Source organism: Gadus morhua, chromosome 8 (genome assembly GCF_902167405.1).
Source record: "Gadus morhua chromosome 8, gadMor3.0, whole genome shotgun sequence".
NCBI classification, from domain to species: domain Eukaryota; kingdom Metazoa; phylum Chordata; class Actinopteri; order Gadiformes; family Gadidae; genus Gadus; species Gadus morhua.
Window position 1 is genome coordinate 22,384,800 of NC_044055.1, and position 17,500 is coordinate 22,402,299.

At 49.5% G+C, this 17,500-nt stretch overlaps 1 protein-coding gene across 2 annotated transcripts in view; it reads right to left on the reverse strand.

Moving 5' to 3' along the window:
- Positions 1–17,500, reverse strand: part of LOC115548241 (cAMP-specific 3',5'-cyclic phosphodiesterase 4B) — a 50,708-nt gene that overhangs the window by 11,423 nt on the left and 21,785 nt on the right. Inside the window, exons 3-9 of one of the 2 annotated variants that reach the window (XM_030362707.1) lie at positions 17,492–17,500; positions 15,021–15,197; positions 13,702–13,735; positions 13,423–13,493; positions 12,838–12,887; positions 11,860–12,006; positions 5,102–5,214 (exon numbers count right to left, since the gene is read on the reverse strand). The exon at positions 17,492–17,500 is cut by the window's right edge and continues 275 nt beyond it. In XM_030362707.1, the coding sequence (XP_030218567.1) occupies positions 5,102–5,214; positions 11,860–12,006; positions 12,838–12,887; positions 13,423–13,493; positions 13,702–13,735; positions 15,021–15,197; positions 17,492–17,500 (601 nt within the window). The remainder of the gene's footprint in view (positions 1–5,101; positions 5,215–11,859; positions 12,007–12,837; positions 12,888–13,422; positions 13,494–13,701; positions 13,736–15,020; positions 15,198–17,491) is intronic. The other variant, XM_030362708.1, reaches the window with a different exon arrangement.

Consider the following 17,500-nt stretch of genomic DNA (forward strand, 5'->3'; position numbering starts at 1 on the left):
AAGATACACCGAAATGAAATGCAGTGCATAAGAAAATAATATATCACGTTCTCCATTTAATACTTCCAATTTACACTAAACTTCTGACCAAATTTCAGACAGAAACAAATAAAAAATAAATGTCCATCTCACCTTTTGCCAACTGGGAAGCAAAGTTAAGTTCTTCTCATTCTTCTCAGAGCAACATAGTCCCATTGTCACTGAAGGCAAAAACCAAGTGTGGTAACGCTCCGGGAAAGAAAGGTTCTGCTCTCTGCTCGCGCTGTATGTCTCTCTCTCGCCCTCTCTCTCTCTCTCCAACTCTCTGTGTGAGTGAGTGAAGTGTTTGTCAGAATGCTGTCTGGGGGCTTGTGGCGAACGACAGGAAACACATGGTAATAAAGCAAAGTTTGACTGACTAACCCATACAGTGTATGTGAGACAGACAGGCTCCACCCCCTGCCTGGAAGGCCCCCGCCTCCTCCACGTCAAGCCCTGCCCACTTCCCTTGTTGCTTCCTCCTTTGCTGCTCAATTATTTTTCTCTTTGCTTCCCTGTTGAGGTCATTTACTGGCAAGAGAGACGCCCGAGGCGACATACCTGAGCACACAACAACTCGCTGCAGTACGGCCTTTCAAACCACCTTGAATAATCAAGAAATTATGACTAATAAGTGTTTGAGTGACTGTTGACACTGTCAACAGAAAGGCGAGAACTTCCAAAGAAGCTTATATTTTCCAGCGTCTGTCATACTACCAGGAATAAAAAAATAAATAAACAAAAGACGAGGGATATGTCGTGGTTCCATCGAACCAAAGCGTACCGTCCACCGCACTGTGTTTACTGTCCCTTCTGTTTTAATTATCCTGGATCAATGACATCTTGTGGATGTGAAGGACATTTATTCACCATAACAGTAATCACTACTCGCCTCCTCCGCCGCCCCTCTTCAATCAGCTGTAATCACCCGCTGTCATTTAGTGGCCATTACTGCTAGCCTGCGCGCGCTGACCCACCGCTACATCTGTTTCAATCATTTCGTCAGTTTTTCCCCCCCTCTCTCTCCGTCTCCTGGTCGACGTCTGCGCTTCAAAGTCAAAGTGACCACACGTGAGCTAGAGTTTCCTAGGGTTGGTTGCTAGCGTTGCCCCCGCTCCGCACGCTATCCCACGAGCGAGCGCTACCATGCTAACTGGATTCAGATGTTCAGTGTTTGTCCAAGGCCGTCGTCGACGTAGGCGCACGCGCGCGCGTGTGTGTGTGTGTTTGCGTGCATGTGTGTGTGTGTGTGTATTTGGTGTGTGTGTGTGTGTGTATTTGGTGCGTGTGTGTTTGCGTGTGTGTGTTTGTGTGTGTGTGTGTGTGATTTGTGTGTGTGTGCGTGCGTGCGTGTGTGCGTGTATGTGTGTGTGTGTTTGGTGCGTGTGTGTGTTTGGTGCGTGTGTGTGTGTTTGCGCGCGTGTGTGTGTGTGCGTGTGCGGGCATGTGTGTGTGTGTGTTAGTGTGGCAAAGGGGCTAATGATAGTGAGGAGTTGAGGAGTAAGGGTGTGGGGGGGAGGGTAGCTCCCGCCCTGTGAGCTCATAGCAGTAGCGAGGACCCTGGGCAGCCGGGTGTGTGGTCCTCCGAGCCCCCCACCTCTCCACCACCACTGCGTCCTCCCTACCTCCCGCCCTCCTCTCCTGACACACCTGCAGAGTGGTGGAAAACCAGGAGGCCGCCCTGAGGCGGAGGTTCTTACAGCCTCATCATGGGGCCGCTTCGTGTTACATCGTGTGTGCGTGAGCTAAATTGGCATGAATCGTGAGACTGTGTAGGCGTCGGGACAATTCAATGCATTGCAAAATATTGGGAATCTCCCGCAGTGCGATGTGTTGCAATATGAGGGTTCATATATTTTTTCTTTGTGAGTTGATTGGAAAAATCACAAACACACACGCACACAATCGCAGGATTGCCAAAGCGTGCTGACGATTAAAGCTGTTGACGTCCCTTCAGGGTATGAGCGACCCTCACTCCCGCTACAACAACACAACAACACAACGCTGGTCCACCGCCCGGCGCTGGTGGATCCGCACAATGGAAGCACACCGTGATTCATGGTGAACAACGCGTCCTGTACTTCCTGACGCGTGACGTGATGGATGTGTGCAACATGTGTACCAGCGGCCCTATTGTGTAGCGGGGGGGCGCGTGACGCGGCCAGACCCCTTAGACTCAACCCGGGATGGGTCCTAGGGGGCCGGCTATTGTCGTCTGGCCGCACTACCACTGTGGGGGGGTGGGGGGGGGGGGGGAGGTAGAGGAACTAAGAGACAGGAAACTGGTGTCATGGTCACCCATCAACCCACCGCCCACCTCTCTGTACACACAAACACACACACAGGCGCACACACACACACACACACAAAGCGTGGGCCCTCCCTGCTCCGGACCACCGGGCCCCCGATCTGCCACTGTTTATGTGTGTTGGTATATGTGTGTGTGTGTGTGTGTGTGTAAGCCTGTGCGTGTCCGCGCCTGTGTGGGTGGGTTGGTGTGTGTTGGTGTGCGTGTGTCTGTGGTTTGGTATATATGTGTGTGTGTGTGTGTGTGTGTGTGTGTGTGTGTGTGTGTGTGTGACCGCTGCAGGAAGCAGACAGCGCCACCCGGGGTGTGTAGCAGGCGGGCTCCAGGCGGGCGCTGCTGCCGTTTGAGGCGCTGTTACGTACGCGGGGGGTAGGGTAGCAAACCGCCATGAAGCCTTCAGAAGGCTGCCGGGCTGAGCTACTGCCAGGATGTCCTGTGTCTGCGTCAGGCAGTGCAGGACGCACAGATAACCTTTCAGTTGTCTGTTAGCAACAGAATGTGGTTCTACACTACAAATACTACGTGCCGACAGGAAACTATGACTACGACGATGGTTTATATACATATATGTGTCATGTATGTTCCCCCAAATGATTGCTTATAGAATACGACACATTCAGCAAAAATATTAAATCATATAATATAGCCAATAGATACACAACCAAATATGACAATCCAAATCTTGACAACGACATGCGTCTGAAATACGTATTACAAAATAATATGTTGTTCAATTTGAACCAAACTTCATAGTTTGAACCAAACTTGATCGTCAACGCAACGACAACTGTACACTGAACTCTAAAGTTGTAGCTCTATTGCCTATAGAGCTACAACTTTTCTGATCCACTCTTCGGTCCGAGTGCGACTGTTGCGGTTTCTCCCACTGGACGGCAGCTGTCAACGTGTGACAGACGGATCCACGTAATGTTCCTGGACTTCAGCGTTGCCTGAGGACTGAGGGATGTCTCCACCCTTGTGTATGGTCTGTGTGACCGGTGAACGGAATGGAACTTAACATTCTACCTGCGGTTTGAAAACATGCATGTGCATAAAATTCAGAATAACTCAAATTTGACAACTTAGGGAAGTCAAATGGCCGGGTTATGGTTATCCAGAATTGAGATTTGAATACCTCCCAAGCAACAGATATCAGAATATTTGAATATTAGTGCGCCGCAGCGCGCATGTCGACTGAAGTCCCAGAAGAGGAACCCTTGTACACGCAGCAGCGGATGGAGAGGCCCAAACAAAGGGCTCGGGTTCACCGTTGGCAGCGCTGCTTTGTTATCACAGCTCCAGCCTGGCGTTCTCTCTCGCTCTGCTCTGTGCATGCGTCCACCGCTGGACTGAGAGGGACAGACTTGGCACGCGGTGGTGGTACCCTGGTGTCTGGCCACCGTGTTATTCAAACATAACAGGAACTCGGCGACCTTCTATGCAAACCCGGCCCTGCGCTCCGCTCTGTAGTTTACAGCAGATCCATAAAGAGCCACGGCTGAGCTCGCCCCGAGCCACCGCAGAACAGCTGCTGCTTTGCAAGTGCGTCAATGTGGCAAAAAAAAAAGCAATTTACATCTCGAGTGACAGCGGTTGCAAGTGACAATGGTTGCAACAAAGGACGACTGTGGCGCTAAACAAGGCAGTGTCTGAGAAGGGCGTGATCTCTGGTGTCGCTGCATTAAAGAGAAGTCCACCTCCAGGGTGAGTGGCCTCCTGCCACAATGCAATTATATCAGGAACTATCTGCCATTCTTTTTAACAACATCACATTTTTTTTCAAGTTTAAAACTCAAAAGGATGGATTTATGACACTTGGCAAAGGGAATAAAGCGAGTAAAGTAAATGATTGATACGCGCACAGCTGGGAAACCATCCAGACTCATACAGTATCATCTGCATCCACTGACAGATCGTGGTTTATGCACGTCCAGTATGAAGCCAGCCTCTGTCTGGCCCATGTAAAACACCCCCAGACCTATCTGAGCGTAGCACGTTGCTATGATAGCTGTAAAATAATTAGGCCTATGCTTCTTGCAGTAGCATAAACTAGGTGTCTGTTATCTGGCTGGAGCTGATCACACTACAAGTTAGCTTGGGACACCGTAACACATGATATAATATTCAACATTTCATTGATCTGTGAGTGACCCCGGATACAGTCTCTTACCCTTTATCTTCTCCTCGTTTTGGACCTCCTTCATTTTTATTCATTGAATTATGTTTTGATTAGTAAATGTCAACTGTTTTCAATTGCACTCACATTGGACTCTGATGAATGACACAAACGTACACAAATCGAGTTGTAACATGAACCTGTTCGTCTGAATGCCATGACCACTTAAATGCAATATCTCCATGATAGAAACCCCAAAACCACAGGAAACAGTAAAGCAGAACTAAAGACACCATCCAAACAGGTGCAGGTGATTGAGCAGCTCATGCATAAACACACACACATACACAGGCTCACACACACACACACACACACACACACACACACACACACACACACACACACACACACACACACACACACACACACACACACACACAGACAGAATTTAACCAGCAGCGCCTTCACACATACCCACACACACACGCGACCATACACGCACACACACACACACACTCAATCAAAACAGTTGTCAACAGGGTCGCTCTCACTTTCTTTTTCTCCATCCACTCCCTTGATTGACATCTCCTATGTCATGTCGACCAGCACCACCTCCACCACCTCCACCCCCACACACACCACCCCCCCAGCGGTCCTACCTTGGTGGAGGCCATGTCGCTGACGGAGCGGTACGTCTGGACGGTCTCCAGCTGGTCCAGGCACCAGTCCAGCTCCTCCACCGTCTCCAGGGCCAGCTTCTGGTACGACTCGTCTGCCAACACACACGCATGGAGTCAGGGGTCCCGAACAAACACACACACACAAACACACACGGAGTCATGGGCCCGAACACACACACACACACACACACACACACACACACACACACACACATATGGAGTCAGAGGCCCAAACGCACACACACACATGTAGTCAGGGGCCGGAGCACAGACACACACATGTAGTCAGGGGCCCGAACACACACACACAAATGAAGTCAGGGGCCCGAACACACACACACGTAGTCTGGGAGCCAGAACACACACACACACACACACACGTAGTCAGTGGCCCGAACACAGGTGTGTGTGTACACACCTAACCCTCTGTCCTGCTCTCCACGTGCCCCGTCCCATCCTCTCCCTCTCTTCATCAGTCTCTCTCTCTCTCTCTCTCTCTTCATCAGTCTCTCTCTCTCTCTCTCTCTCTCTCTCTCTCTCTCTCTCTCTCTCTCTCTCTCTCTCTCCCTCTCTCTCTCTCTCTCTCTCCCTTTCTCTCTCTCTCTCTCTCTCCCCAGCCCCACCTCAACACTTTTTCGTGCAGAAACCAGGAGGTCTGCTGCCTCCTATTGTTGCCATGTCGATGACCTCCCTCCCGACCACAGATACACACACACAGACACACACACCACAGTGTGACGTCTAGCTACTGGGAGAGGAAGGTAGAAAGAGTGGGAGAAAGAAAGAGAGACAGCAACAGTAGAAAGAAATGAAGAAAGAGAGGTAGAGACAAATATTAGCTGGACCTTTTGAAAAAAATGCAGAAAACAAGATAAACAAGAAAGGGAGAAGGCAGGGGATGCGGTATTGAGCAGCAAGCCCTGTGACTCCCTGACGCTAGGGAGACCAAACCAAAGCCCTTCCTCTGGCGCCATACAGCACGGAGCGCAACACGTCTGGGGCCTCCTGGAGTGGCTCCCGGGGACACTTAGGGGTCACCATTAAACTACTGAGCTTTGCATCCTATGTGTTAGTTATATATATATATATATATCCAGACACACACCAACATAGAATTGATGCAGAAGGAGAATTGAATTGCAAACTTGACTTCCTTCAGGGTATATAAGCACGCACCGACAAAACTATAATACTCGTCCTCCCCTCCTCCTCCTCCCCTCCTCCTCCACCCCTCCTACTCCCCTCCTCCTACTCCCCTCCTCCTCCTCCTCCTCCTCCACCTCCTCCTCCACCTCCTCCTCCTCCTCCACCCCTCCTCCTCCTCCCCTCCTCCTCCTCCCCTCCTCCTACTCCCCTCCTCCTCCTCCTCCACCTCCTCCTCCCCTCCTCCTCCTCCCCTCCTCCTCCTCCTCCTCCCCCTCCTCCTCCCCTCCTCCTCCTCCCCTCCTCCTCCTCCACCTCCTCCTCCCCTCCTCCTCCGCTCTTCCTCCACCTCCGCCTCCTCCTCCCCTCCTCCTCCTCCACCTCCTCCTCCCCTCCTCCTCCGCTCTTCCTCCACCTCCGCCTCCTCCTCCTCCTCCACCTCCTCCCCTCCTCCTCCCCTCCTCCTCCCCCTCCTCCTCCCCTCCTCCTACTCCCCCCCTTCCCCTCCTCCCCCTTCCCCTCCTCCCCCCCTCCTCCTCCTCCTCCTCTTCCTCCTCCCCCTCCTCCTCCCCTCCTCCTCCTCCTCGTCCTCCTCGTCCTCTTCCCCCCGAGAGAAGCCCATTGATCTGGGCCTCTTGAACACATGGAAGGCATTTTGTGCCCATATGTTAGCTCAATGGGACGGCCGCCACGCTGCATCCCAGCTCTACATCAGTACCAGCCCTGGATCAAAAGGCCCATCTGAGGCCCGTGATGACTTCAAAGGCCAGACCCCCAGAAGAACTAACCGCTGGGGGGATCTGGGAGGAACCGCACCGAAGAGTGAGGTGGGTTGAGTCAAAGATTCAAAAACGCTGATCAGTATAAAGCTAAAACGTTACACTGACCAACGTAGGCGCAGCACTAAGCATGGTGATCACTGTTTTAGTTTATTATAAAGGATAACAATTATAATAATAATAATATCGCTGCACTGCAGCAATAAGCATTATCAAGCAAGTAGCCTCAATAGGGCAAACTGTCAAACAGTGAGCTGAAGACCATTCCAGTGCTTATAGTGAGAGATGAACGGTTGACCACAAAGCCCTGAACCGCACAACATGGAAGCAGAGAAAGACAAACATAGGTCAATAAGCAGTCACCCAGCTGGGCCCTACGGCCAATTAAGGCCAATGGCCGGAGGAGAACCCACGTAAGTAGAGGAGAGAGAAGCAGGGGAGATACAAGACACGACTGAAGCGCTGTCTCCCAGCTAGGTTGCTGCAACCCGATGCTAATCAAGACTGAAATCGTTTGGAGCTGTGGTGTCAAAGAAGAATGCCTATGTGTAAAATGTGTATTTGCATGTGTTTATGCTTTTATTACGATGAGCTTGTGAAGAGCAGGAACTCACACACACACAGGCACGCACGCAGGCACGCACACACGCACACAAACAACCAAGTTAATCACTATTCATCAACACATTTAGATAATTATACATGGAGTACCACCTTTTAATGAACAAATATCCCAAACTGGTCAGGAGAAGAGGTTATAACACTGTCACTAGAAGACGGTGGTGAAGATATGAGCACAGCAGTGAAAACAGTAGAGAGAGACAGTGCTCCAGATGCTCCTTCACTGGGGAGCAGAAGGAGAGAGACAGTGCTCCAGACGTTCAGGGGAGAGCAGAAGTAGAGAGAGACAGTGCTCCACACGCTCTGGAGAGCAGAAGGAGAGAGAGAGACAGTGCTCCAGACGTTCAGGGTAGAGCAGAAGTAGAGAGAGACAGTGCTCCAGATGTTCAGGGGAGAGCTGAAGGAGAGAGAGACAGTGCTCCAGACGCTCTGGAGAGCTGAAGGAGAGAGAGAGACAGTGCTCCAGACGTTCTGGAGAGCTGAAGGAGAGAGAGAGAGACAGTGCTCCAGACGTTCTGGAGAGCTGAAGGAGAGAGAGAGAGACAGTGCTCCAGACGCTCTGGAGAGCTGAAGGAGAGAGAGACAGTGCTCCAGACGCTCTGGAGAGCTGAAGGAGAGAGAGACAGTGCTCCAGACGCTCTGGAGAGCTGAAGGAGAGAGAGACAGTGCTCCAGACGTTCTGGAGAGCTGAAGGAAAGAGAGAGACAGTGCTCCAGACGTTCTGGAGAGCTGGAGAGAGAGAGAGACAGTGCTCCAGACGTTCTGGAGAGCTGAAGGAGAGAGAGACAGTGCTCCAGACGCTCTGGAGAGCTGAAGGAGAGAGAGAGAGACAGTCCTCCAGCACTCTGGAGAACTGAAGGAGAGAGAGAGACAGTGCTCCAGCATTCTGGAGAGCAGAAGTAGAAGGAGCTCCAGACGCTCCTCCACTGGGGAGAGCATTGCAGCCCCAGGGCCTGATGCATCGTGTGCGGCAGACCCCACCATGCTCCCTCCTCCTCCACTCCCAACTACTTTCTTTACTGTGAAGACCTGACAGAAATGACAGTGAGAGAGGTCTGGCTCACAGGACGGCAAGGCCGGGCACACCTGTATGTGCACACATGTACGTCCATACATGTACTTCCACGCATGACGCCGCAGTGAAGCAAGACACACAGGCGCACAAAGACAATGGCTTTCCTTGGGAATGAAAAGCAGGTCGAACGAGAGAGAGAGAGAGACGATAAGAGTCGGAAAACACTTATCTAGTTTGCACTTATCTGGCTTGGTTAGTTGAGCGACTTTGTGAGTTTTTAATAAGGATACACAGACACCTTCATCTGATCACAAAATTGAATATAGGAGAAATGATTGAACTTCCACGGCTACATTGGGCATTCCATGACATAGGATGTGAGCATGGAGGGGTGTGACCTCCTGTGGTGAGAAACACAGGAGGTGGATCTAGAGGTAGGTTCTGCCTCAAAACCAAACCACGCAACTAAGTCCTTTGTCCCTATTTGGCCCACTTCCCGTTCTGATTATTACTCTCGGTTCATAGTTTACGATAAATGCTTAAGTCCCTTCTGCTATTAAAACAATAACCATTCCTCGGTTATACACACACACCCACACGCACGCCCAGACAGACACACACACACAAACACTCGCAGGCCTGTTCGACCGCCTATTCACAATGCGCTGTGTAGTTCAGCTGCCATGGAGCCACAGGAGGGATGGGCCACATTGAGTTTAATAGCTGTGCTGACGTCAATGACATAACTCACATAGTTAACCAGGCTGCACGCTCCCAGCCCTCTGCGCGCTCTGTCCCTTCAGCAGCGGCCTGGGAGCCGGGAGCTGGACTGTTCTCCATAGAGCAGAGCTGGAGTGGAGACACTACCAGAGGTTCTGACACTGGAACTGACATGCTGAGATGCTGCACGTGTCAAATCCACAACCCCCTTTTTCCCTGCCTGGTCAACCGGCCATGGTCTTCCAGTCCAAGTACTAAGCTATGGATTTGGTTTGATATTAAGATGCTGTGTTTACGTTTCGGGGCTACAGGAGGGTCTACCTCATTGCAGCCGTGCAGCGTGAGCCTCTGTAGCTGTGTGAGATTTGTTCCTCATTGTAACAGCGATGCTGAGAATGCAAAGGCTCTTTAAAGTTGATACGCAATCAGTGGCATTTCAATTGTTTCCAGAGCACTTCTGCTTAGAATATGGAAGAATCCTGTCCAACGCAAGTTTATGCAACAAATACTTGTCTTAATTACCTTAAAAAAAAAAAAAAACATCCACAAGTACTCTCGATACTACCTAAGTAAGCTTTGTAATAATGTCCTAAAAATAATTTGCCACATTGTTTAAAGTCGAAATACTAAACGCCTGCAATAGATTTTGTTGGGATATGGACTTAGACAAGAAGTGGAAATGTATTTTCAGCTAGCTCGGTAAGAAAAAATGCCCTGTCTTTTGTATTACAACACAATAGAGAAATAATTGCTATTGTGTAGGCACATGCACACACATACACACATGCACACAGAACACACATACACACACACACACACAGACACACACACGCAAACAAAGACACACACCCGCACACACAGACATACACATGAGACGCACAGCCGCACACACAGACATACACATACAAACAAAGCCTGTGTTAAACCAAACACACTGATAGCCTGGTCTTGCAAAGGAATACTAAGCACCTTAAAAGTGCAAACAAGTCCCCACATATCAACCTTTCTACAATATGACAGCCAGTCAACGTGCCAGCAGCTCACCCACCAAGCCCTCCCTTATTCAGGTCACATTTCGGGGCAAGAAAAAAAGGTAGATGAGCAGCTCTGTCAGAAGGGCCAACACCCGGCCGACTGACGCACATAGTCACATGACCTTCAGCTTCAAGGCAAAGAAAGTGCATGTAAGAATGCAGCTGGCAAACCCTGCTGCGTTTCTTTGTTGTTTTTCTCTTCCTTCCTTCGGACGTGTGGTATGTGTCGTGCACAAACACTTGCATGAGGGCACACACATGCATGGCACTGAAGTCGTTTCTTTGTCAAAGTCCACGTGTAATCTTCGGCAACATGCTTTGTTTGTTCAGAACTACTGTGAACACTACAGAAATGTTGAATGTAAAGAAGCCTTAGAGCGCAAACAGGTCCAGCTGATTGGATTTGAGCATGCACACACATGCTCTGTGCCGTGTTCCAATACCCGTACTTCCATGAGTATACTTAAAGGAAATATACTATCCGTACTATCTACTACGTTCATTTTTCAGATGTGAGTGCTGTTCCAAATCGAGTACTCCGTGGTGCACTAACCGGAAATTACGATCACGACTGCCGCCGTGGCTCCTCCCCCGCAATAAACATCCCGCTTTGAACGGTGAACTCTTTACGCCTAGCAGCTATAAAAACTATAAAAACTACAAAATTACTCTATTAATGCAGGCTATGTGGAAAATGCGCCGATTTTGGCTCAGCCTGGCTCCGCCTCTTCCGCTACGTAGCTAAGATGGCTGCCGTTGAGTACGGAAAGTGTCCTTCGATCCACACTTCACGATTAGCCCGTTTTGAGTACGACATCCGGGTCCTTGAAGTATACTTCTATTCGCCAGATCTGAATTGGAACGTACTACGTACTTAAAATTTGGCTAGTAAGTACGGACAGACCGGGTATTGGAACACGGCATGGACGGAACTGAATAATAACAGTTGCCCGTGGACGGCCACAAATAAATCATATGTCAAGGAGCACTCATAAAGATACCGTTTATCTTGTGATAATGCCATGGGGAGAACGGAGACTGGGGCCTTTGTTTCACTGCAGCGAGGCCAGGATGGGGACAAGTTGTGAAAACCAAAGGAAGCAAAACAATCCTTGATGGCGTAGAACTGACCAGAGTGGCGGGATTGCGATTGATCCATTGCTTTGGCCTGAGGACTGCAGTTACCGTTCTGCTCCTTTCCTTCTAATGCCCTTTGACCTCGATGGCTCTCCCAACTGACACTCCCTTGATGTCTGTGACATCTTTCCTTCTTTCTTTAGGGGACACTTTTATACATGGTGTTTCTCTTGCTCGATGTCCCTCTCGCTCTCTTCTCCGCTCCCTCAACAATTGACCAACGACGAAGTCTCTCTACGTCCTTTCCGGTGAACCCAACCACCCCGATTTTTAAATGCACTCTGTCACCTTCTATTGGTTTGGATGAGACACCAGCGTCCAGCTCGCATCCCGGATAGACGCAGGTTTCCACGGCGACGCAGCTCGTTAACAGTGGGAACTTTGCCTCATCTGACACACAAGGCGTCAAAACAGGAAAAATCTGTTCTCCTCTTCCTGTCAAAGAAATTCTACTGTCGTGAGGAAAACAAGACCATAAACATCAGAGGGGGACGGAGAGAGAGAGATAAGAGTGTGAGAGAGAGAGAGAGAGAGAGAGGGAGGGAGGGAGAGAGAGTTAGAGAGAGAGACAGACACGACACAGACACAGAGGGAGAGAGAGAGAGAGAGAGAGAGAGAGAGAGAGAGAGAGAGAGAGAGAGAGAGAGAGAAAGAGCGAGAGAGAGAGAAAGAGAGCGAGAGAGAAGGAGAGAGAGAGGGGAAGGAGAGAGAGAGAGAGAGAGAGAGAGAGAGAGAGAGAGAGGGGAAGGAGAGGGAGGATATGAACACATCTTTCCTGAGAGAAGGGCTCATTGTCAAATGTGTGAACGTGTGAACAGTTGTTATGTGGTTTCAGACAGGTGTGTGTGTTTGTGTTGGAAGCGGAAGAGGTTGATGAGAGCGGCGGTGGCCTCAGTCTTCCTCCATTCATCCACTCCTTCCCTCATCCTCCTTTTCATACAACACATCATCCATTTCCTTCATCCTGCTCAGGGACCCACGAGGGAGGGAAGCACCTAGGTAACACACACGCATGCAAACTCCTCAACTGTCTCATACTCGCTGAATGACCAGCAGCCCAAATATGTGTATCGGATGCAAAACGCTGCAAAAAGTCTGGTCATAACCCTCTCAGAAACATCCATTCAAACCTGTGGCTGAATCATTGTTGTTTCACTTCACACTCGGCTCTGTCACCTTGCTCACAGTGATGGACCAATCAGACCCCTGCCCCCCCCCCCCCCCCCGCCTTCTCCTTCCTGATAAAGTTTGTGAAACAGGACCAACCTGAAAGACACACTCTGGCAGCAGCGGGCTGCCCGGCAGCTGGGGATCTTCTGAAATGACACAGAGGCAGAAAATATCAACACTTCAAATCAATAAAGGGGGAGGAAATGCTTTTGACGCACGCGGCGTTTATGTGGTTCATCCTCCCCCAACCTCCCTAGTTTCCATGTATGATGGACAGTGAGCAATGATCTGACGAAGGTTGTTGTTGCTGACTCAGTACCCGACCCGTGTGTTTTAGTCTTACTACAACCACTGATGAATGTGTTTTATGTGTTTTTTATTTTCAAAACAGCAGCGGTGCTCCTAAGAAACTGAGAATCTTCGACACTCTACCGCCCCCCAGTGGTCAATGTTGACGTCTTCCTGTCAAAATTGGTCAATGTATAAAAAAACAGTATAAGTAAATATTTCGTGTTATAGCATGGATGTATGTTAATTAGGTCTTCTCATTTAAAAATGAAGGGTACCAACTGACTATAAGAAATATCTGCTGTCAGAATTATTACCACATTACAGGCTGAGAAACTAAACAGGAGAACACAAGAGAACCACTCAAGATATAGAAGACACCACAGCCCTTACTTATTGGATGCAGATTGAACGTTGGTCAGGGTGGTGAAGTTGTTTCTCACTGTGCGAAGGCTGGCCAGGACCTGAAAGAGGAACACTCAGTGATGACCACGGGAACTAGCACAGCAATATTAAAATATACGAACGAGGACCTTCATAGTATTGCGAGCATGGTGAGCATAGACTAATGGTCGCATCAGAGTAGACAGCGTTTTATATGAATGATCGAGGTCAGTTTCACATTCTAGCCCCCGCTGCACCCTTTGTATAGGAAGAAGGAGAAATACTAACCTGGGCAAATGGTGTGACGATCAGATCTTCCTGCCTAGTGGTTGGAAACAAACACATGAACAAGACGTCATCGACACTCACTCATTGACATAACATAATATTCACTCATTCAGGTCTGAGGGGGGAGTATTCTATATCACAGCTTGTTAAATACTGGATCCTGATTGGTGAATAATATTGCAAGGCTGTGCATTATTCCTCAACAACAAGACTATTCTGCCATTACAAGTTCAGAAAGAGTTCAGAAACAATGGACTACAAAGCCAATGAATAAAAAAAATTGCTCAACTAATCGAACAGATGTTTGAGAGTGCCGCCATTGAGAACTTTGATTTCAACTGATGCAAAAACAATGACGTTCTAGATTAAACTAACTAACATCTAGTCATTGTGGGTAGCAGTAAGCGGAGTGAACCACTAGGGGGTGTCGGACAGGGGGGATACGGAGGGGCAGTGTGGAGGGGACAGCCGGTCGTGGTTTAGCCCTCACTCATTCATTCATTAAGAGAGCAGGGAGGGGTGTACCCCTCCCTGGGGGGGGGTACCCAGTGCCTTCATCTGGGATTCAGAAGCCCTCAGCCACTAGCCCAGCCTGACCCGTGATAGGGGGGGGGGGTTGACTCTAGACTATCCTAACCCCTGTGTTGGGGGGGGGGGGGGGGGGGGGGGTTGACTCTAGACTATCCTAACCCCTGTGTTGGGGGGGGGGGGGGGGTGGTGACTAAAGACTATCCTAACCCTGTGATAGGGGGGGGGGGGGGTGACTATAGACTATCCTAACCCCTGTGATAGGGGGGGGGGGGGGTGGTGACTATAGACTATCCTAACCCCTGTGATAGAGGGGGGGGGGCGGGTGACTATAGACTATCCTAACCCCTGTGATAGGGGGGGGGGGGGTGACTATAGACTATCCTAACCGCTGTGATAGGGGGGGGGGGGGGTGGTGACTCTAGACTATCCTAACCCCTGTGATAGGGGGGGGGGGGGGTGGTGACTAGACTATCCTAACCCTGTGATAGGGGGGGGGGGGGTGACTATAGACTATCCTAACCCCTGTGATAGGGGGGGGGGGGGGGGGGTGGTGACTAGACTATCCTAACCCCTGTGATAGGGGGGGGGGGGGGGGGGGTGACTATAGACTATCCTAACCCCTGTGATGGTGGGGGGGGGGTTACTATAGACCATCCTAACCCCTGTGATGGTGGAGGGGGGGTTACTATAGACCATCCTAACCCCTGTGATGGTGGGGGGGGGGGTTACTATAGACCATCCTAACCCCTGTAATGGTGGGGGTGGCGTTGGGCAGCCATCAGACTCACAGTTCCCCCACTATGGAGGAGTTGCGGGACATGGACTTGGGGGACAGGTCGTAGTCGCTGTCGGAGCGGTAGAGGAAGGACTCCCGGCGCTGGGGCTGGAGCACCAGGGTGGAGCCCGGGGAGGCCTGGGCCTCAGAGGGGCTGCAGCACAGGGACCGGGCAGCCTCCGCCTCGAAGCTAGAGAGAGAGAGAGAGATAGAGAGAGAGAGAGAGAGAGAGAGAGAGAGAGAGAGAGAGAGAGAGAGAGAGAGAGAGAGAGAGAGAGAGAGAGAGAGAGAGAGAGAGAGGGGGGGAGAGAGAGAGAGACAGAGGGGGGGAGAGAGAGAGAGAGAGAGAGAGAGAGAGAGAGAGAGAGAGAGAGAGAGAGGGGGGGAGAGAGAGAGAGAGGGGGGGGAGAGAGACAGAGAGAGAGAGAGGGGGGGAGAGACAGAGAGAGAGACAGAGTGAAAGGTGGAGAAGAGAGAGACAGAGAGAGGAGAGGAGGATAAATAGGATAAGAGTCATTACAGCAGCAGCTTAAGCAAAACAAGGGCTACACACATTCGAGTCATACCTGGGGATTGTTTTGCTTCAATGAATCATCAACATTGACACAAACCGTATAAACCAGTATATACGCACTTTACATTGATCATTTCATTATTACCCAAGCTATCATGGTCATGAAGATGAAACAATGGCTCATATTGAACCTGAATGAAGGAGTTTCTCAGAATCCATTTTGCATGCGTGTGTGAGAGAGAGATTACGTCATTTGTGTGTGTACTTTAGAACAGTGATTCATCAACAACTAAATAGGACAACAGTTATGGTCTTTCTTTCGTGTCCATTTTACATGTGTTGTTTTGTGTCACAAATGATCAGAAACACTGTCCAACATTATGGTGTTGAGTCAAGGGATACTGATGAAAGGAGATCATCTGGTCAGCCTTAAATGGACAAAGGTGAAACAATAGCTGACCTAAGGGGCCAACAGATGGATTATCTACCAATTTATTTTTAGATTCTCTACCAGTTTCTGTAAGCGACAAAATCCCACTTTTATAACACAGGATAGGAAGCTTTTAGACCTAGATCCTGACACTCTCTCTCTCTTTCCCTTACTCTCATGCCAGTGCTCTCGCACCTTGATCGTCCACTCTATGGTCAATTAAAAATCCTTTTTACGGAGTGATACAGAGCCACTCTAGTACATCGCCAACGACAATCCCCCAAGCCGCGCAGTCTGGAATAAACATGGGATTAACACAGATCCCCCCAACACACACACACACACACACACACACACACACACACACACACACACACACACACACACACACACACACACACACACACACACACACACACACACACACACACACACACACAACTCTGGCAAAACCGGTAGTGATGAGATATTGGGGAAACACACCTCTACTGTGAAATCTCGGAAATGTCCACACATTGAGGTAATGCACATTCAGGCAACACCAATCCGCTGGAAAAACTCTTAACAGAAGTGAAATGACGGAAATGTTCACATGAGCACACACATATAGATAAGACACACACACATACACAGGCACACACACACACATACCCTGAAATAGGTCAGCGACGTCATTCATGTGAATTGTGTGTCATTTAAGTCCTAAATATGAACAATACTATTCCAGCCATCCATATAACTCTTGCTCTGTCTATTCACATTAAAAAACATTTTGGTGCAGTGTAACAGTAGAGATCAGAGAACAAGAAACATTTCTAGATCGAGCCATAGACTGAGGTCAAAGACTACTTCCAGACAAATCTTCCAGTCATTGTATAGTCTGTGAAAGGAAATTTTGGACGGCGTCCTGGTGATATGCAATGACCCATCGATCGACTTGAATGTCATCAATGAACAAGTCAAACACGTTGAAAAAATATAAACCGCCCAGCTGATGTGATTTTGCCAGAGTTAGACGCGAAGGTGAGTGCAGCGTGTTCAGCCCAATGCTGTCCATGGACAGCTTACACCTCGGTGTTTAATGGGAATGCGGGAACTTATCTATATGTGATACACTTTATTTTGAAAATTAAATAAAATGCAAGGACAGGACATTCACGTTCACTGTTAACTTCAAACTATTGGCCAAACTACCCTAGCCTTAGCATCTATACACTTGATTCTCAGTCCCGTAGAAATCTTGTGGCTGAATTTCTGTTTTACCTAAATGGGCTAGAGTGTGTCATCCAATGCGAGGTGCTCGAGATGGGGCGGGTCTTTGACTCTGATTGGCTGTGATCCAGATATTCCTATCCACTGCTCTGGGCTGCGTGTGTGTGTATGTGTGTTGGTGTGTGTAGAATTGCGACCTGACCTCCAGCGGTAAGCAGATAGAGAAGATAAAGGAATTTGGGTGCACCTAACTTTTGTGCCGGTGCAAAGTTAGGCGCACCAGTGCAACCAACGCAGACAGTGAGTCTGGAGCTCTAGATCCACCCACCTGTCGGGG